This window comes from Mobula birostris, chromosome 2 (assembly GCF_030028105.1).
Source record: "Mobula birostris isolate sMobBir1 chromosome 2, sMobBir1.hap1, whole genome shotgun sequence".
In the NCBI taxonomy this organism is placed as follows: Eukaryota; Metazoa; Chordata; class Chondrichthyes; order Myliobatiformes; family Myliobatidae; genus Mobula; species Mobula birostris.
Genome location: NC_092371.1, coordinates 33,596,370 through 33,615,535, shown reverse-complemented (window position 1 = coordinate 33,615,535; position 19,166 = coordinate 33,596,370). Strand labels below are relative to the sequence as shown.

General features: G+C 39.9%; 1 protein-coding gene across 2 annotated transcripts in view; it reads right to left on the bottom strand.

Moving 5' to 3' along the window:
* Positions 1-506: 506 nt before the first annotated feature.
* Positions 507-19,166, bottom strand: part of LOC140208190 (uncharacterized) — a 35,880-nt gene continuing 17,220 nt past the window's right edge. For both annotated transcript variants that reach the window (XM_072276694.1, XM_072276684.1), the window contains exons 5-9: positions 12,498-12,689; positions 10,567-10,705; positions 7,338-7,486; positions 6,206-6,380; positions 507-1,214 (exon numbers count right to left, since the gene is read on the bottom strand). In XM_072276694.1, the coding sequence (XP_072132795.1) occupies positions 1,026-1,214; positions 6,206-6,380; positions 7,338-7,486; positions 10,567-10,705; positions 12,498-12,689 (844 nt within the window). In that variant the 3' untranslated portion in view covers positions 507-1,025. The remainder of the gene's footprint in view (positions 1,215-6,205; positions 6,381-7,337; positions 7,487-10,566; positions 10,706-12,497; positions 12,690-19,166) is intronic.

The window sequence follows — 19,166 nt, the reverse complement described above, 5'->3', positions numbered from 1 at the left end:
GCAAACAAGTCCAGCTCCATCATTATTGAGCAACTTGCTGATGACGTAAACCTGAAGTACTTGGCTTTTAGCATGCAGCAGTGACTTGCGATTGTAAAAAGTGGTGGATGAACAAATACAGCTTTCATTGGAACTTAGGTGGCTGCTGTGTCTGACCTCGCTGCTGTTTTACTGGATTAGTTAAACTGCATATGCAACATCTGTTATATAGTTTTCTCCATTCAAAAAGCCCATAATGCAGCTAAAGGAGAATGCCCAAGTCCTAAATGTAAATTACATGCAAGTGGGCACTGAAGGAAAAAAAGTCTTTATTTTACAGCTATGATTAAAATATCCATGGGGGTTCATTGTATACAAGACTAAAAGGCTTCATGGATCAAATTAACAAAATTAAATTCAACCTTTCAATACATCAAATCTTGTCATTAAAGGTTGTGGGCAATTGTTTTATTTTACACAAAGGGTGTTATTGCAATTCAAATTTTAAATGTCAAATTTTAGAAGTATAACAGTACAAGATAGTCTTTATTGAACATATACAGCCAGTGAGCAATTAATTTAAGCCAACAATTCAAAGAGCTGGCCATAGGCAAAATTAGTGAAACATCCCAGTTCACCATACATCAGCAACACTGCTTTTCCCATTTAACCAGTCCAAGTCAGTCAACAAAGGAATTGAATTCTGGTTGGTTTAAACTCAACAGGCTTCACAAGCCAGAAATGATGCCATCTCATCCCTTTTGAACAGCATTCACATGTGAGGTACACTCACAGTTTGGAGTTAATTCCATTCACTAGTAGAAATATTCTGTAAACTGAATGAACGCCATACAAATTTTTCAAGAGACTTAATAAAAATTAACATTAGTGGTGTTGAAGAGTATTCTACATCACGCCAGATTTTAAATGATCTGTTGAAACAAATGCTAGATCCCAGCATGTCAAACTAGACAATAGTGCTGCAGTCAGAAAATAGTTATTGCACTGCCAAGTCTCAAAACCAGCACGCTCGATGTCTTTGTGCTTTAAGAACTGGGATTCGAAGATGGCAAAGGTTCCTTTTTTTGAGTGGTTGGTTTAGTGGAATTTTTAACCACCCATGAATGTTCAAGTACTTCTTTCAATCCTAGCCGTTGATTGGGGTTGTGTTTAAGCAACCGACTGATTAGATCCTTTGCCCCCTCCGTTACAAAGGCTGGAAATTTAAGGTCAACCTGAAAAGTTAACAAGATATCACTATAAGTAATCTTTGAACAAGCAATACAAAATAGTTCCAAAGCATTAGCAGTTTCACGCTTTCTCCAGCAATTCTTTTACCATTCTTTAACCATCTTTGAAATTCTTAACTTCCACAAGATGACAATAGTCAAACGAGCATATTGCACAAAATATGCAATTTTGAGTTGCGTATACAGTCAGCCCACCTTATCCGCGAGGGATCCCCGCGGATACCAAAAAACGCGGACCTGTCTCAGTGCAGGTGGACTTTAGGACCCGGGGTAGCTCCGGACCTTATTTAACCTGTTTCAGTGCAGGCAGACTTTAGGACCCAGGGCAGCACAGGACCCACTTCCCGCAGTTTCTATTCCGTTAACAGAAAACGATCACGATTGAAAATAAAGTGGAAATAATAAAGTAATTGGAAAGAGGTGAAATGCCATCGGTCATTGGAAAAAATGTTAGGCTACAGTCAGTCAACAATCAGAACAATTTTAAAGGATAAAGTGAGAATAATAGAGCATGTGAAAGGCCCTGCCCCGATGAAAGCTACAATTATACCAAGCAGCACAGTGGTTTAATCATTGAAATGCATACATTTAAGTGTTTTATATGCATAGAAAGGTAAAATATTAGATTAGATTATGAGGACACTCAGTCCTCGTTTATTGTCATTTAGTAATGCATGTATTAAGAAATGATACAATGTTCCTCCAGTATGGTATCACAAACACAAGACAGACCAAGACTAAAACTGACAAAAACCACATAATTATAACAGTTACAACAGTGCAAGGCAATACCATAATTTGATAAAGAGCAGACCATGAGCACGGTAAAAAAAAAAAAGCCTCAAAGTCCCCATAGCCCAGTGGTCCCCAACCACCAGGCCACAGACCTGTACTGGGCTGCGAGGAAACCATAAGACAAAGGAGAAGTAGGCCATTCGGCCCATTGAATCTGCTCCACCATTTTATCATGAGCTGATCCATTTTATCCTATTTAGTTCCACTGCCTCGCCTTCTCACCATAACCTTTGATGCCCTGGCTACTCAGATACCTATCAATCTCTGCCTTAAATACGCCCAATAACTTGGCCTCCACTACTGCCCGTGGCAACAAATTCCATAGATTCACCACCCTCTGACTAAAAAAATTTCTTCGCATTTCTGTTCTGAAAGGGCGCCCTTCAATCCTGAAGTCATACTCTCTCGTACTAGACTCCCCCATCATGGGAAACAACTTTGCCACATCCACTCTGTCCATACCTTTCAACATTCGAAATGTTTCTATGAGGTCTCTCCTCATTCTTCTAAACTCCAAGGAATACAGTCCAAGAGCGGACAAACGTTCCTCATATGTTAACCCTCTCATTCTCGGAATCATTCTAGTGAATCTTCTCTGTACCCTCTCCAACGTCAGCACATCCTTTCTTAAATAAGGAGACCAAAACTGCCCACAGTACTCCAAGTGAGGTCTCACCAGCACCTTATAGAGCCTCAACATCACATCCCTGCTCCTATACTCTATTCCTCTGGAAATGAATGCCAACATTGCATTTGCCTTCTTCACTACTGACTCAACCTGGAGGTTAACTTTAAGGGAATCCTGTACGAGGACTCCCAAGTCCCGTTGCATCTCAGAACTTTGAATTCTTTCCCCATTTAAATAATAGTCTGCCCGTTTATTTTTTCTGCCAAAGTGCATAACCATATACTTTCCAACATTGTACTTCATTTGCCACTTCTCTGCCCATTCTTCCAATCTATTTAAGTCTCTCTGCAGACTCTCCGTTTCCTCAGCACTACCGGCTCCTCCACCTATCTTCGTATTGTCAGCAAACTTAGCTACAAAACCATCTATTCCATAATCCAGATCGTTGATGTACAATGTAAAAAGAAGCAGCCCCAACACTGATCCCTGTGGAACACCACTGGTAACCGGCAGCCAACCAGAATAGGATCCCTTTATTCCCACTCTCTGTTTCCTGCCAATCAGCCAACACTCTATCCACGTATGTAACTTTCCTGTAATTCCATGGGCTCTTATCTTGTTAAGTAGCCTCATGTGTGGCACCTTGTCAAAGGCTTTCTGAAAATCCAAATATACAACATCCACTGCATCTCCCTTGTCTAGCCTACTGGTAATTTCCTCAAAAAATTGTAATAGGTTTGTCAGGCAGGATTTTCCTTTAAGGAATCCATGCTGAGTTCTGCCTATCTTGTCATATGCCTCCAAGTACTCTGTAACCTCATCCTTGACAATCGACTCCAACAACTTCCCAACCACCGACGTCAAGCTAACAGGTCTATAATTTCCTTTTTGCTTCCTTGCCCCCTTCTTAAATAGCAGAGTGACATTTGCAATCTTCCGGAACCATGCCAGAATCTATCGACTTTTGAAAGATCATCGCTAATGCCTCCGCAATCTCCACAGCTACTTCCTTCAGAACACGAGGATGCATTCCATCTGGTCCAGGAGATTTATCGACCTTTAGCCTATTCAGCTTCCTGAGTACTTTCTCTGTCGTAATTGTGACTGCACACACTTCTCTTCCCTGCCACCCTTGAGTGTCCGGTATCCTGTCTTCCTCAGTCGAGACTGATGCAAAATACTTGTTCAGTTCCTCTGCCATCTCATCTCCCATTACAATTTCTCCAGTATCATTTTCTATCGGTCCTAAATCTACTCTCACCTGTCTTTTATTCTTTATATACTTGAAAAAGCTTTTAGTATCCTCTTTGATATTATTTGCTAGTTTCCTTTCATAGTTAATCTTTTCTCTCTTAATGACCTTCTTGGTTTCCTTTTGTAAGGTTTTAAAAACTTCCCAATCCTCTGTCCTCCCACTAATTTTTGCTTCCTTGTAGTCAGCTGCACCTTTCCTCATTCCCTGTCATGCACTGTTGAACTTGAACATAGGGTTGCCAACTGTCCCGTATTTGCCGGGACATCTCGTTTATTGGGCTAAATTGGTTAGTCCAATACCAGACAGCCCTTGTCCTGTATTTCCCCCGCTAAGATAGAGCGTTCCCATGAAACCTTTTGTGCGGAAGTGGTGTAAAGTGAAGTAATTACCATTAATTTATATGGGAAAAATTTGCGTTCCCAGATTCAAAAATTAACCTACCAAAACATACCAAATAAAACCTAAAATAACACCAACATATAGTAAAAGCAGGAATATGATAAATACATAGCCTATATAATGTAGAAGTAATGTATGTACAGTATAGTCTGGAAGATCAAGCCAAGACCGATTTGTACAAAAATATTGGCATGTACGAGCATGCGCAAAGCTTCATGGTCATAGTAGTCTTTCCTGGGGTAAACACAAGTGTCCTGGGATTTGACTGCTACTTTTGTCCCTTACTTGGGAGTGAGAATGTTGGCAACCCCAACTGTAAAAGACATGTTGAGGTGAGTTTAACCCTACTTGAACACCCACCCCGGTCAGCCGGTCCGCCAGAATATTATCAATATTAAACCGGTCTGCAGTGCAAAAGAGGTTGGGGACCCCTGCAATAGCCCCAACATCTCACACAGACGGTAGAAGGAAGAAAAACTCTCCCTGCCATGAACCTCCAGCGCCGCAAACTTGCCGATGCAGCGACCTGAAAGCACCCGACCACGGCCGACTCCATCGAAAACTTCAAGCCTCCGACCAGCCCTCCAACACTGAGCACCATCTCTGCCAAGCGCTTCAACCCCGGTCGCCAAGCAACAGACAAAGACGAGGATTCGGGGCCTTCCCCTCTGGAAATTCTGGATTGCACAGTAGCAGCGGCAGCGAAACAGACATTTCAGAAGTTTCACCAGATGTTCCTCCGTGCTTCTCACATCAGTCTCCATCAAATCAGGATTGTGCACGGCACCCTACTTAACAAATAACAGATATTCATTCCGGAGTGGCTGCTGTGCGCTGCCATCTTCTCTTCTTCAGAATATATCACTATATACCAAGACAAATGTTTGCTGGAGAGAGAACTTCCGGGTTTTTTTTTTCCCCCGATCTGTGGTAACTTGCGCACATCCTCCCATATACTTTAAATCATCTCTAGATTACTTATAATACCTAATACAAAGTAAATGCTATGAAAATACTTATACTGTATTGTTTAGGGAATAATGACAAGAAAAAAGTCCGTACGTTCAGTACAGACACAAACATCGTAGCTCTCCTGGGAAAACTGATGCCGATTCTCCTGTGATCTTTATGTCCTTGAGGCTGTAGTGCTTTACATAGCCAGCCAGCCATCCCTAATACTAACACTTCCATGAATTTCAGCTTCTTTCTGCTTTATTGTGTGAATGCTCAATTCATCTGACCAACCTTACCCACTTCAGAATGCGACATGCCACTTTTCAAAGGATCTAATATTTCTAATTTCTCGGCAAGAGATAGCACTCTTAGCCTTTGAGGAATTGCTTTGACCACGTAATTGCTTTTTAGGAACCATTTTTTCACAGAAACAAAGTAGCAAATGAACAAGACATGAGGTGAACAATGAGCACTGGAGAGAGAACTTCTGGGTTTTCCCGATTCGCGGTTGGTTGAATTCGCGCATACGGAACTCATGGATAAGGAGGGCTGACTGTATATAGGAAACAAAACAAATAGCAAATATTGGTATTGGAGTATTATCACAAATCCAAATAGCAAATCAACATGCCAACTTTTCCCCTTCTTGGTCCTGGAATAAAGACATTTACCAAACTGCCTAAAAAACTGATTCAAACACTCAACTGCAATTGCTCAGGTATAGTTAATATTGAGAGATGGGCCAAAAGTGAATTATAACACCAACTGAAGTGAAATCCAAGCAAACAATTGGTCTGAAACCTACTAAGTCCCACAATTGGGAAAAAACATCATCTCCTCCTCTGAATGGTAATTCCACTTGTGTTCAATTGGATACAAAAAGAATCTCACCAGAAAATCCAATAGCAATCAAGAGGACAAAAAAAAATTGCCCAAGTTACTTACTCGAGAAATTCTCCGAAAGGTTTCTTGACGATCAGCTGCTTCAAATGGAGGATGACCTACTAAAAATTCATAGCACAAAACACCAAGGCTCCAGAGGTCAACATTCTCATCATGCATTTTTCCTTCAATCATCTCTGGTGGCAGATAGTCCAAAGTACCACACAATGTTGATCTCCTGAAAGTAGAAAGTATATTTCAGACCAATGCACATTAACTTTTAGCTAGCTATACTCTGTACTGAAAGGTTTCAAAGGATGAAAATAATTAGGGGGAGAACAAAAAACGTATAAGGCAAGTGTATCACATTCCTTATTTTGCTCAAATCATTCAATAAAATTACTTTGCTTGTTTGTTCTAACTTCAAAAATACCCAACTCTAGAAATGTAGCTGTGCCAGAAGGACCAAAGGGCTTTCTGTGAAGCATTTCATTGTTTACTTCTCAACAAATTGGATTCAATGGCATTTGAAGCAGATTAAAAACACTGTACTGTCCATGTCAAACTAGTTCAATACTGAACTAAATTATGTGCACAACATCAGTATAGCTTGTGTTTGAGTCAGGGCACCATTGACACAGCGCATTCTTGACCAAGTCAAGATTGTCCAACTAAATAGGACAACCTTTGAAGAATTGATTAGCCAAAGCAATAGTACCCATGGAAACACAATCACAGCAATTGGTATCATGGATCATTCAATGTACAAATGAGTAAATGTAGGGACTTTCCAACATTACTTTCAGATCATTGATCTAAACATACATCATAACCAAATGAATTTCCCTTAAAAAGAATGCCAATAACTATGGGACAGATTTAAAATAGTTGATAGATGTAAATGTGAAAGCACTCTGGCATCTATTGCCCACCTGGGGCTTGGGGGTGGGGGGCGAGGGGAGATGAAATTTGTCCAAAGAAGCTGGTGTAAGCATTGCAAGGTTGAGCCATACTAGGACACCAGCAGGCTTTGGAAATTAACTGGAGTAGACAATCTCCAAACTAGAACAATGGCTCAAAGAAAATGTAATATAAAGAGAATTTAACACCAACTGTTGGAAATCATTAACACTGAGATGCATTCACTTCATAAATGTGTCAAAGGATTAAGTTACAAGCTGAAGAAACTAGATACCTGGATGCCGGAGCATGCACAGACCATCCAAAGTCAGCAATCTTCAGTTCTCCATTTGCTCCAAGCAGCAAATTTTCTGGCTTAATGTCCCTATGAATCACCTTCTTTGAATGGCAATATACAAGTGCATCAGCCAGCTCAGACATATACTACAAAGGAAAATTGATAAGAGTCCAAAATTATTAACCTGGCAATATTTAAAGAGGTGATTTAAACTGATTTAAACAGAAGAATGAAGAAAAGCACTTTGTTAGCAAGTGAAACTAAACCTTCCAGTATTTTCATGTCTAGACTTCACAACAAAAAACATCAATGCTCATCTCAGCTGAATCCAAAACAAAAACTTTACTTTTCTTTAATGGTATGAACCCCCATTTCCTGTATTGAAAATTTCCTAAAGGAGACCAATCTCAGCTTCTTCATTTCTCCACAACTTCCAGTAAATCTTTCCTCTTATCTCAAAGGCTTTCATATCCTTTCTCGAGCACCTCAACTAGAAATGAACATTACAGCTTCAATTGATTCAGTGTGGCAAAGGCTATAATTCTCAATTTTGTATTCGACTTAATGAACATCCAGCAAATCTTGTTGAATGGATCAAACTGCTGTCCCAATATTTCTTGAGAATGACGTTCTTATACGACATTCTTTGTATCATGTAATTATGTTAATTTTGTATGTAATTAAAATCCCATGCCATAAGCCTATGCCATCTTGGTCCATATTCTAACTCATCAAGATATTTGAAATTACTCATTGTGCTGCTGAAATTAATATATACACAAACACACCAAGAGAAGCAATAATCCAGTTTAGCCTTAGGAAACAGCTACCCTTCTTCAAATCATAACCATTAAATGTTGAGAGGTTGAGTGTTAACATCTGAACTGCATCAAACAATTAGGAAGGCAGATAGTATAGGGGTATTCTTAAATTTATAGGTTTTAACTACAAGCTAAAAATATCTTACAATTATAAAAGACCCTGGTGTATAGGGAAAGGAAGTCCAATGTAAACGAAAAGATTAATTGCTACAAAGTGATTACAGTGCAAATTCAGACTAATCTTAGGGACAAGTCTGTCATAAGAGACTGAAGGCTAGGCCTTTCACTCAACTTTGAACAATGACGGTCTGAGGGAGATAAAGGATTTTTCCCCGATTGAGTTAAAGTTAAACATAGAAACATAGAAAATAGGTGCAGGAGTAGGCCATTTGGCCCTTCGAGCCTGCACCACCATTTATTATGATCATGGCTGATCATCCAACTCAGAACCTCGCCCCAGCCTTCCCTCCATACCCCCTGATCCCCATAGCCACAAGGGCCATATCTAACTCCTTCTTAAATATAGCCAATGAACTGGCCTCAACTGTTTCCTGTGACAGTCTGAAAACTGGGGTAGGACATTTAGAAGCAAACTTGGGAAAGGTGAGGACAATTAAGCTTTGGAATTGTCTGCCTAAGGATCTGGAAGATAAATGACTGCAATCAAAGCACATCTGTACTTTTCTAAATACTGAAGGGCAGCAATTTTAGAGAGTTCACCTTTTTGAACGGCAAAACAGACAGAGGGAACCAAATAGCCTGTTTCATGTTCTAATGTTTTCCAGCAATCATGGCATTTAACCTGATCAAAAATTAGCTCATGTCAAATACCTTTTGCACCACAATCTTGTTACATCAAAAATTAAAAATGCCTGTTTTCCCAAGCAGGTAATTTGTCCTTTTCCAAAGACCACTGAGGTGGTCAAATAAACTGCCTGATTTGTAGATTCTGTATTTACACTTGCACTACTTGAACCACCCCCTCCCACCAACCCTCATTGAAAAGGTTATTTAATCCTCAATATTTTCATCCTTAAAGTTTAGAATTTAACACTGATTTATCACTGGCCAGTTCTTCTGGTGCTTTTGTTCCCCTTGGACATAGCAAGAATATGCCTAAACCGCTCCTGTTTTAAGGATGCCCATAGTTCAATACCAGTGGTATTGAACAATTGTTATTCCTACAATCCCCAATTTTTACCTCAGTGAAACAGAGCACATCTTATTGAGAAAACAAATAGTGACTATTCAAATAGAACCTTAAATCTGCATTGACTTGCTTTGAAGATGAAATATTCTTTCTCCAGACAAATTCAAGCACACTTTAACCAGTAATGTGCTACCAGAATGTGTACTTAAAGCATCAGCATCACAGAACCTTCCAAACTTAGCTGTCCAGTACTATACCAAAGTTGAAGTTTGATTCACATGTGGCAAGTTAAATTCCTTGACCAGCTTCCCTGGTCATCTAGAACTTACTGTAACCATAGATATCCTTCACTGCCCATGAGGATTTTGGCATCATCTGAAAACATGCATCATGTAAGCAATATTGCCATCAACTTCATTATTTAGATGACACTGGACACAGCACTGGTCTCCGAGAACCACCACTGGTCACAGATCTTCAGTCTGAATAACAAACCTCAATTACCATATCATCTCTTTCCTAGGAAATTGTATCCAATTGGCTAGATCACATAATCTAACCTTATAAACTAGTCGCGCTAAATTCTAGATAACATCAGCCACTGCGCCCTCCCAAATCATCTTCATTACCTCGTCAATAACTGATTTGAGACATGATATCCCCACATACAAAGCTAGAGGTAGGAGGTGATGTAGACAAAGTGAAGGCATATGGCACAGCTGCAATCAATGTCCTATTTGATGGTAACTGGAGTATCTTGCTTCATCTGTACAAGATATTGTTGGTAAGTGAGCAGTTCTCACTGTACTAAAGGATTAAGTTAGATGGTGCAGAAAAAACTCACAAGAATTTTGCCAGGACTGCAGGGTTTGCATTACAGGTATAGTGTTTTTCCAGGAGACAACTGCAGGTAACTCAGGGTTAAAATCATAATGGCCATAGACAATGTGGAGATGTCTTTTCCCCACGTAAGGGAATCAACTAGAGAAAATTAGTTTGAGGGCAATGAGCTTTTCCTCCAGTTTTTGAAGGAGCTGCCAGTGGAAATGACAGAAGCAGGTAGAATTACAATATTTAAAAAACACTTGTGGTCAGTTTCATGGATAGGGAAGGGCCAGAGGGATATAAATCAAATACAGGCATATGGGACCAGCTCAGGAAGGAACCCTGGTCAGGACAAATGAGTTGATCAAGAGGTCCTGCTTCCATACCGTACAACTGACAATAGAAAATTGCTCAAGTAGTAATCTCTTACTGTAGCACTTCGTCTCTCATCAAATTTTCCACATTTCTGCAGCTCTTTGTAAAGTTCACCACGTGGAGCATATTCCAAGATCAAATACACTCTGGAAGCATCATGGAAGTAGCCAAATAATCTTAAAATATTGGGATGCCTGAGGAAGGAAAACATTTAACATTGCTGAAAATGTAAAATTTACTAATAAATATAGGCAGGACAGATAAATTATCCCAGGGTGGAAACATCAAGTACTAGATGGAAAACAATGAATTTTCTTTTTAAATTATTTAAAGTGCAGATGCTTCAAATGCTGCTAAAAAGGTGGTAACAGCAATAGCAGTAATACTTAGAGGCATTTAGAGCTGCAGAGAGTAGAGGGTTATGGACAATATGCAAACAAATGGGATTAGTCAGATTGGCATAATAGTCAGACATGGCGCCAAGACTGTTCTAAAGAAAGCATCAGCTTCTAACAAAATGTTTTGCACACCAGATTTCTATATTGAACTATAATGGTAAATTAAAATTAGTTTAGAAACAGCAATGAAAAATGATAACCAATTGAAGACATCCATTAACCCAATGGGCATACCCAGAGTGAATTTGTGATATTCATGCATTTTTGCCATTGAAAGTGATTCCATAACTCAGATTTATATCAGTTTTACCATTCTAAATACACCATGGTCATTAGCAGTTTATATTTAACTGAAAAACAAATAATTTGAAAAATTACAAACCTGCAAAGCCAGAACAAGACAGTAATAAATGTGCAAGCTTTCAGTCAAAGGCTGGTGCTAACCAGTATTAGCAAAAAGTACAAGTTCTACACAAAATAATAGATTCATTCAAACCAAGGTAGCAGCATGTAGGATACCTTCTCCATACCAGTCAAGCAGGTGGTTTTTAAGAACATGTTGCTTGTTCTACATAGTCATTCTGATACACATTGCACAACATAAACACAGTTGAAGGGACACAATATCTCAATAATATTTCAGCCAAGAAACAAAAGAGCCAACGGTCTCAACAAGTAGCTATTTAGCTATTCCTGTGTACTGGATTTAATTTCAAATTGCACTGGGAATTCAGATATCCAGTAAATAACAATGACTTGTATACAAGGGTTACACTTATCATAAATTCTGGCATTTTAGATCCAGGTAATTTTTTTTTTTTAAAATTCCACCTGCAGAAACTACCAATACCCTAATCTCCAATAATGATTGCAATATTCTATTTAACCACAGGGTGCTGCATTGCACATATGAATTATTTTGAATAAGAAGCTGATACTGAAACCAATTGTTCCTCATACTGTGTGTGCAGACTAGCACACTAGAATCTGGTCAAACTGATTACAGTAGATTATGACGATCAGCAGATTACTCCTGTAGATTATTGGCAACAATATGCACTACTTTTTCATTGGTTCTTGATTATAGATTACAGGGAAATCTTTACTTATTATTACTTTAAGGATAAAGAAGCACCCCTCCTATAGAACTATATCATTTAAGCAGAGAATTTAAAATTTTGGGTCACCCAGGAGACTCTTTAAAGGCTGCTGCTTGCAGACAAAATTAAATTGGAAATGAACTTAACACCAAGGATCATGAAGAATGACAAAGGGAAAAATTCACTAGATCCATAAAGCCTTTTATCTAACACTCATGTAAAATGTATTCTTGACCACCCCATCTGTAAAAACAATATGCTCTAACTAAAACACCAAGGTCAAATTTGAAAGTTAAGCACACAAATTCAGGCTGAAGATTTTTCTTTTACTCAAAGATGGAGGTATGCCACCAATTTTTCCTGGCAGGGCAGAATCGCTCTACAGAAAAATTCCACGGAATAACCAAGTAGCGCCAATAGATTTTGGTACATACAAAAATGACAAGAGACCTACAAATGTTAGTGCAAATCTGTGCCCTCAAATGTACCTGAGATGTGATTGAATTTCAACTTCTCTTCTGAGTTGGTGTTCCACAGCAGCTTTCTCAAGCTGAGATTTAAAAAGCACTTTTAATGCCAGGATAAATCTGGACTGTCGTTCGCGGGCCAAGTACACATTTCCAAATTTACCTTTCCCAAGCGGACGCCCAATTTCAAAGTCGTCCAAGGACCACTGTTTTCTAAAAACAAAGTATGATTATGAATCAGAATTGCAGAAAATAATTTTAAACTGTATTTAGAACAGTTTACCATTTTAGAAATCCGATGCCCAATCCACTACATCCTCATTCCTGAGAAATCAGGAAGAATAAAGTTATAACAAAAACCAAAAGGTCATTGAATAAAAAAAATCCATGCCCTCATTAACATGAGTATCCATTTTTGCATAATATTCTCATTTTCTCAAATACAACTCCATTTCAAATCACTTACAGAAGATATTAATGAACAGTGAGCATTGTCAGAAGAATGCACAATTATATGCATTTCACTGTTGTTTTCTCAACGACATTTCAAGGAAGCCAAGATATTGATTTTTCTTTTAACACTGCCAAAACTGATAGGCTAAACCAACTTGATTAGATTCTTTGCAAATCTTACAGCATCAATTTTAAAACAACTCCAACATGGTTAAAAGTCCAAGCTTTCCTGAATTGTTCAATTAAAAATTTCCAACTATACCAGAAATAAAAAGTGGCCCAAAACTAGTGCAAGTTAATTAGAATTTATAAACAATGACATCAGCACACATGGCTCTTTAAGTGTATTTTTAACAGATAATTGATTTGCAGAAGCCTTGACATGATCTAAAGAAAAACTAGCCAGCCAATTAAGAATCAATCAATCCAACTTCAAACCAAGATCAATTTTTACATTGTCATTTTCAGGAAAGATACAAACCTTGGCAAGTGGAAAAGGCTGGGTAGATTTATAGACTGTCCCCAATTGTGAAACTCCAAGCAGCAGAATCGACTGCATCAGTTCACAAGCTACTTAATATTCTTTTACACCTTTTGCTACTTTGGGCTAATTGCTTCTGACTTCCTTCAATCCCAATTGCCTTACATCTGAAAATCTCCTATTTTTGTACTTAAACAGAATTTTTTTTTTTTTTTTTAAATGTTTCTTTGTGCACTTACCACCTTGGTAACTTTTGATGAAATCATAACATAACCAATTAAATTGCAGAGTATAATGCTACTGCAAAACATTCCTACTTGATTCACTTATTAGTTGTATCATGCTGCTTCCATTTTGTAATGCCTGGAGCTTCAATACTCCCAGACTAGCCTTAAAGACTTGTGCAGACAAAAGTTTCTACTCGAGTCCTTTAGATCAGGGGTCCCCAATCCTTTTTTGCACCGCGAGCCGGTTTAAGATTGACAATATTCTTGCGGACCGGCCGACCGGGGTGGGGTGGTGTTCACGTAGCGTTAAACTCACCTCAATGTTTTTTCACAGTTAGGGTTACCAACTTTCTCACTCCCAAGTATTTCTACTTTATATCAGCTGTGTATTTATCATATCATTCCTGCTTTTACTATATGTTAGCGTTATTTTAAGTTTTGTGTGTTATTTGGTATGATTTGGTAGGTTATTATTTGGGTCTGGGAATGCTCAAATTTTTCCCATATAAATTAATGGTACTTGCTTCTTCACTTTATGCCATTTCAGCACGAACAGGTTCATAGAAACGCTCTACCTTAGCGGGGGAAATACTGGACAAGGGCAGTCCTGTATGGGACAAACCAATTTAGCCCAATATACTGGATGTCCTGGCAAATACAGGACAGTTAGCAACCCTATGTTCAAGTTCAACAGTGCATGACAGGGTATGAGGAAAGGTGCAGCTGACTCATATCGTTTCCTCGTGGCCCAGTAGCACATGCTTTGCGGCCCGGTGGTTGGGGACCGCTGCTTTAGATCCTCAGCATCCCATTTGTCTATACAATTCTCTGCTCAAGACACGATCTCAAAGCTCCTTGGACAGCGCATTGACGTGCTCTCTTAGATGGAAAGCAAAAATCCCTCTTTTCCTCCATTAAGTTTTATACTCTAGCTTAAACATTTGCCGACCACATTTCTGCTCTCAGGACCATCTTAAAATGATACCCAGACCAAAAGGTTTTTCCTCTCGTTATCCAAGTTTGATTTTAATTGTGCTGTGCTTTATTGTCCATGCATTTCCTTTTCTACAAAAAGGGGGAAGGTAGCCATGAAAAGGCGAGGGAAGCTTAGAGCTAGCAGCTTAGGCAGGAAATTTCAGTGGTCAGGGTCAAGCAGCTGTAGGTCTGGCTGCAAGTGTTGGAATAATTAGAATTTAGAGATGTACAAAGGCCCACAATTAGAGGAATATTGGCATGAAGATTGCTGTAATTTTTTAAAATTCTTAACAGACCACCACATTGCTAAATTCAAACAGTTGAGGGAAGAAATGAGTTAAAAGGATTCTATGCAAGCTCAAAAGAACGATTTTCAGAATTAAGGCTGGGTAGTACTGAAGACAGTTACCTGACAGGGGACCCCCATGGTGACCAGGTCTCTGGCACTGAGCCTGGTGCTGTTGTGCAGGAGGGAAGGAGGGAGAGGAGGAATGTGGTAGTCATAGGGGATTCCATAGTCGAGGGAACAGACAGGAGATTCTGTGAGCCTGATAAAGATACCCGCATGGTGTGTTGCCTCCCAGGTGCCAGGGTACAGGATGTCTTGGATTGGGTCCAGAATATTCTGAAGGGAGAGGGCGAGCAGCCAGTTGTCTTTGTACATGTTGGTACCAATGACAAAGGTAGGAGAAGGGAGGAGGTCCTGAACAGAGATTTCTGAGAGTTAGGAAGGAAGCTGAGAAGCAGGACCACCAGGGTAGTAATCTCAGGATTGCTACCTGTGCCACATGCTAGCGAGGGCAAAAATAGTAGGTTCAGGCAGATGAATGTGTGGCTGAGAGACTGGTGCAGGGGGCAGGGCTTCAGATTCTTGGATCATTGGGATCTCTTCTGGGGAAGTATGACCTGTTCAAAATGGACGAGTTACACCTGAACCTGAAGGGGACCAATATCCTGGCAGGAAGGTTTAATAGAGCTGTTAGGACGGGTTTAAAATAATTTGGCAGGGGGATGGGAACCGGAATGATAGAGCGGAGGAAGGGGAAAACAGAAATAAATCTAAGATCGTGAGCAATAATAATGGCAAGAAAGACAGGTAGGTGATGAGGCAAATTTGCAGCCATTGGGATGAGTTGCAGTGCAATCAAAGCGAAAAGTACCAAATACTGGTCTTAAAGTGTTATACTTAAATGCACGCAGCATAAGGAATAAGATTGGCAGGTATGATATTGTGGCCATCACTGAGAAGTGACTAAAGGATGCACGTTGCTGGGAGCTGAACGTCCAAGGATACACGGTGTATCAGAAGGATAGGCACAGGTAGGCAGAGGGGGAGGTGTGGCTTTATTGGTAAGAAATGATATTAAATCATTAGAAAGAGGTGATATAGGATCGGAAGGTGCAGAATCTTTATGGGTTGAGCTAAGAAATCACGGGGTAAAAGGACCCTGATGGCAGTTATATACAGGCCTCCAAACAGCTGCAGGGATGTGGACTGCAAATTACAACAGGAAATAGAAAAGGCTTGTCAGAAGGGCAGTGTTATTGATAATTGTGGGGGATTTTAACATGCACGTGCATTGGGAAAATCAGGTCAGCACTGGATCTCAAGAGAGAATTTGTAGAATATCTGCGAGATGGCTTTTTAGAACAGCTTGTTGTTGAGCCCACTGGGGGATCGGTTGTACTGGATTGGGTATTGTGTAACGAACTGGAGGTGATTAGAGAGATTGAGGTGAAGGAACCCTTAGGTGACAGTGATCATAACATGACTGAGTTCACTGAAATTTGAGAAAGAGAAGTCAAAAATTGATGTGTCAGTATTTCAGTGGAGTAAAGGAAATTACAGTGGCATGAGAGAGGAACTGGCCAAAGTTCACTGGAAAGAGACACTAGAGGGAAGGACGGCAGAGCAGCAGTGGCTGGAGTTTATGCAAGAAGTGAGGAAGGTGCAGGACAGGTATATTCCAAAAAAGAAATTTTCGAATGGAAAAAGGAGGCAACCATGGCTGACAGGAGAAGTCAAAGCCAAAGTTAAAGCAGAGGGCATACAAGAAAGCAAAAATTAGTGGGAAGACAGAGGACTAGGAAGTTTTTAAAAGCTTACAAAAGGAAACTAAGAAGGTCATTAAGAGAGAAAAGATCAACTATGAAAGGAAGCTAGCAAATAATATCAAAGAGGATACTAAAAGCTTTTTCAAGTATATAAAGAATAAAAGGCAGGTGAGAGTAGATTTAGGACTGATAGAAAATGATGCTGGAGAAATTGTGATGGGAGATAAGGAGATGGCAGAGGAACTGAACAAGTATTTTACATCAGTCTTCACTGAGGAAGACATCAGCCGTATTCCAGGCAATCAAGGGTGGCAAGGAAGAGAAGTGTGCGCAGTCATAATTACGACAGAGAAAGTACTCAGGAAGCTGAATAGTCTAAGGGTAGATAAATCGCCCAGACCAGATGGAATGCACCCTCGTGTGCTGAAGGAAGTAGCTGTGGAGATTGCGGAGGCATTAGCAATAATCTTTCAAAAGTCGATAGACTCTGGCATGGTTCCGGAGGACTGGAAGATTGCAAATGTCACTCCGCTATTTAAGAAGGGGGCAAGGAAGCAAAGAGGAAATTATAGACCTGTTAGCTTGACATCCGTGGTTGGGACGTTGTTGGAGTCGATTGTCAAGGATGAGGTTACAGAGTACCTGGAGGCATATGACAAGATAGGCAGAACTCAGCATGGATTCCTTAAAGGAAAATCCTGCCTGACAAACCTATTCAGGATACCCAAAAGGTTAACCTCCAGGTTGAGTCAGTAGTGAAGAAGGCGAATGCAATGTTAGCATTCTTTTCTAGAGGAATAGAGTATAGGAGCAAGGATGTGATGTTGAGGCTCTATAAGGCGCTGGTGAGACCTCAGAGTACTGTGGGCAGTTTTGATCTCCTTATTTAAGAAAGGATGTGTTGACGTTGGAGAGGGTACAGAGAAGATTCACTAGAATGATTCCAGGAATGAGAGGGTTAACATATGAGGAACGTTTGTCCGCTCTTGGACTGTGTTCCTTGGAGTTTAGAAGAATGAGGGGAGACCTCATAGAAACATTTCGAATGTTGAAAGGCATGGACAGAGTGGATGTGGCAAAGTTATTTCCCATGATGGGGGAGTCTAGTACGAGAGCGCATGACTTTAGGATTGAAGGGCGCCCATTCAGAACAGAGAAGCAAAGAATTTTTTTTTTTTTTTTAAAAAGCCAGAGGGTGGTGAATCTATGGAATTTGTTGCCGGGTGGCAGTGGAGGCCAAGTCATTGGGTGTATTTAAGGCAGAGATTGATAGGTATCTGAGTAGCCAGGACATCAAAGGTTATGGTGAGAAGGCGGGGGAGTGGGACAAAATGGGAGAACCGATCAGCTCATGATAAAATGGCGGAGTAGACTCGATGGGCCGAATGGCCAACTTCTGCTCCTTTGTCTTATGGTCTTAAAACAATTAACCCAGAGTAACAAAAGGACATGCAGGAGTTAGGTAACTGGTGAACTGATGATACAATACAGATCATATCCAGGTTACAGCAGGGCTCCACTCCTATGAATTGCCCGCCCACAACCAGTTTGCAAGTTGGAAATGCAACCAAGGACAGAGCTCCTAGCTATTGGAAGGACCGCAGCAATAGGCAAACCTGAAGTACGATTCTTCCAAACACTAGTTAATATGCACGGACTATAGACAAATTAGGCATTTAAGCTGGGGAGAACCTGTATGATTACAGGCAAAACTTGTTAGTCCAGTAATTGACATTAGTCTTGAAGCTATCAAGCATAAAGCACACCCAAATTACTGGGACAACTGCATTCTTCATTTCTAGGATAGTGTAAGCATTGGGCAGAAGCAAAATAGCAAGAATATTACTTTTCTGTTAATAAAAGGGGCAAGACAAGGAATGATTCCTAAAACTTGGAAACAAGAACTTATCTATAAATTCCAAGAAAAATGGCCTCCAATTTGAGTGTATGAAGTGAATCAAGGTACCCCATTTCTTACCAACACAAGGCAATTTGATCCATCATCCACCTATTTCTTTATAACCCATGATCATAGTCCTCTCACCACATCCCCAAACACTACTTGGGCAACTTATAGCAGTCAATTAGCCTATCAACTAAATCCTTATGACACCTGGAACACCTGGGAAAATGCAGATCATGCAGGGATTGCAACACTACTTGGCGCAACACTTTTCATCAATGGGAAAAATACCTTAGCTATTATACATGATTTAGAATTAATTAAAAAGGTAAACACCCTGCAAGGCAAAACGCTTAATTCAAAACAGTCAAGGAATAAAAGCGTGACTGGAAAACTAACAAATTAACTGGAATTAGTATGTGCATTAGATATTTTAGGCTAGAAGGCAGAGTGGAGTACCCCAGCATGCACACCAAATGTTTTCTGAATTATGACTGGACATGGCTATAAAATTTCTAAATTTGAAAATAACATACTGGAGGCATAATAGTGCCAGGAAGGTAGTAATAGACTTAAAGACTAAACAAGCTTGTAGA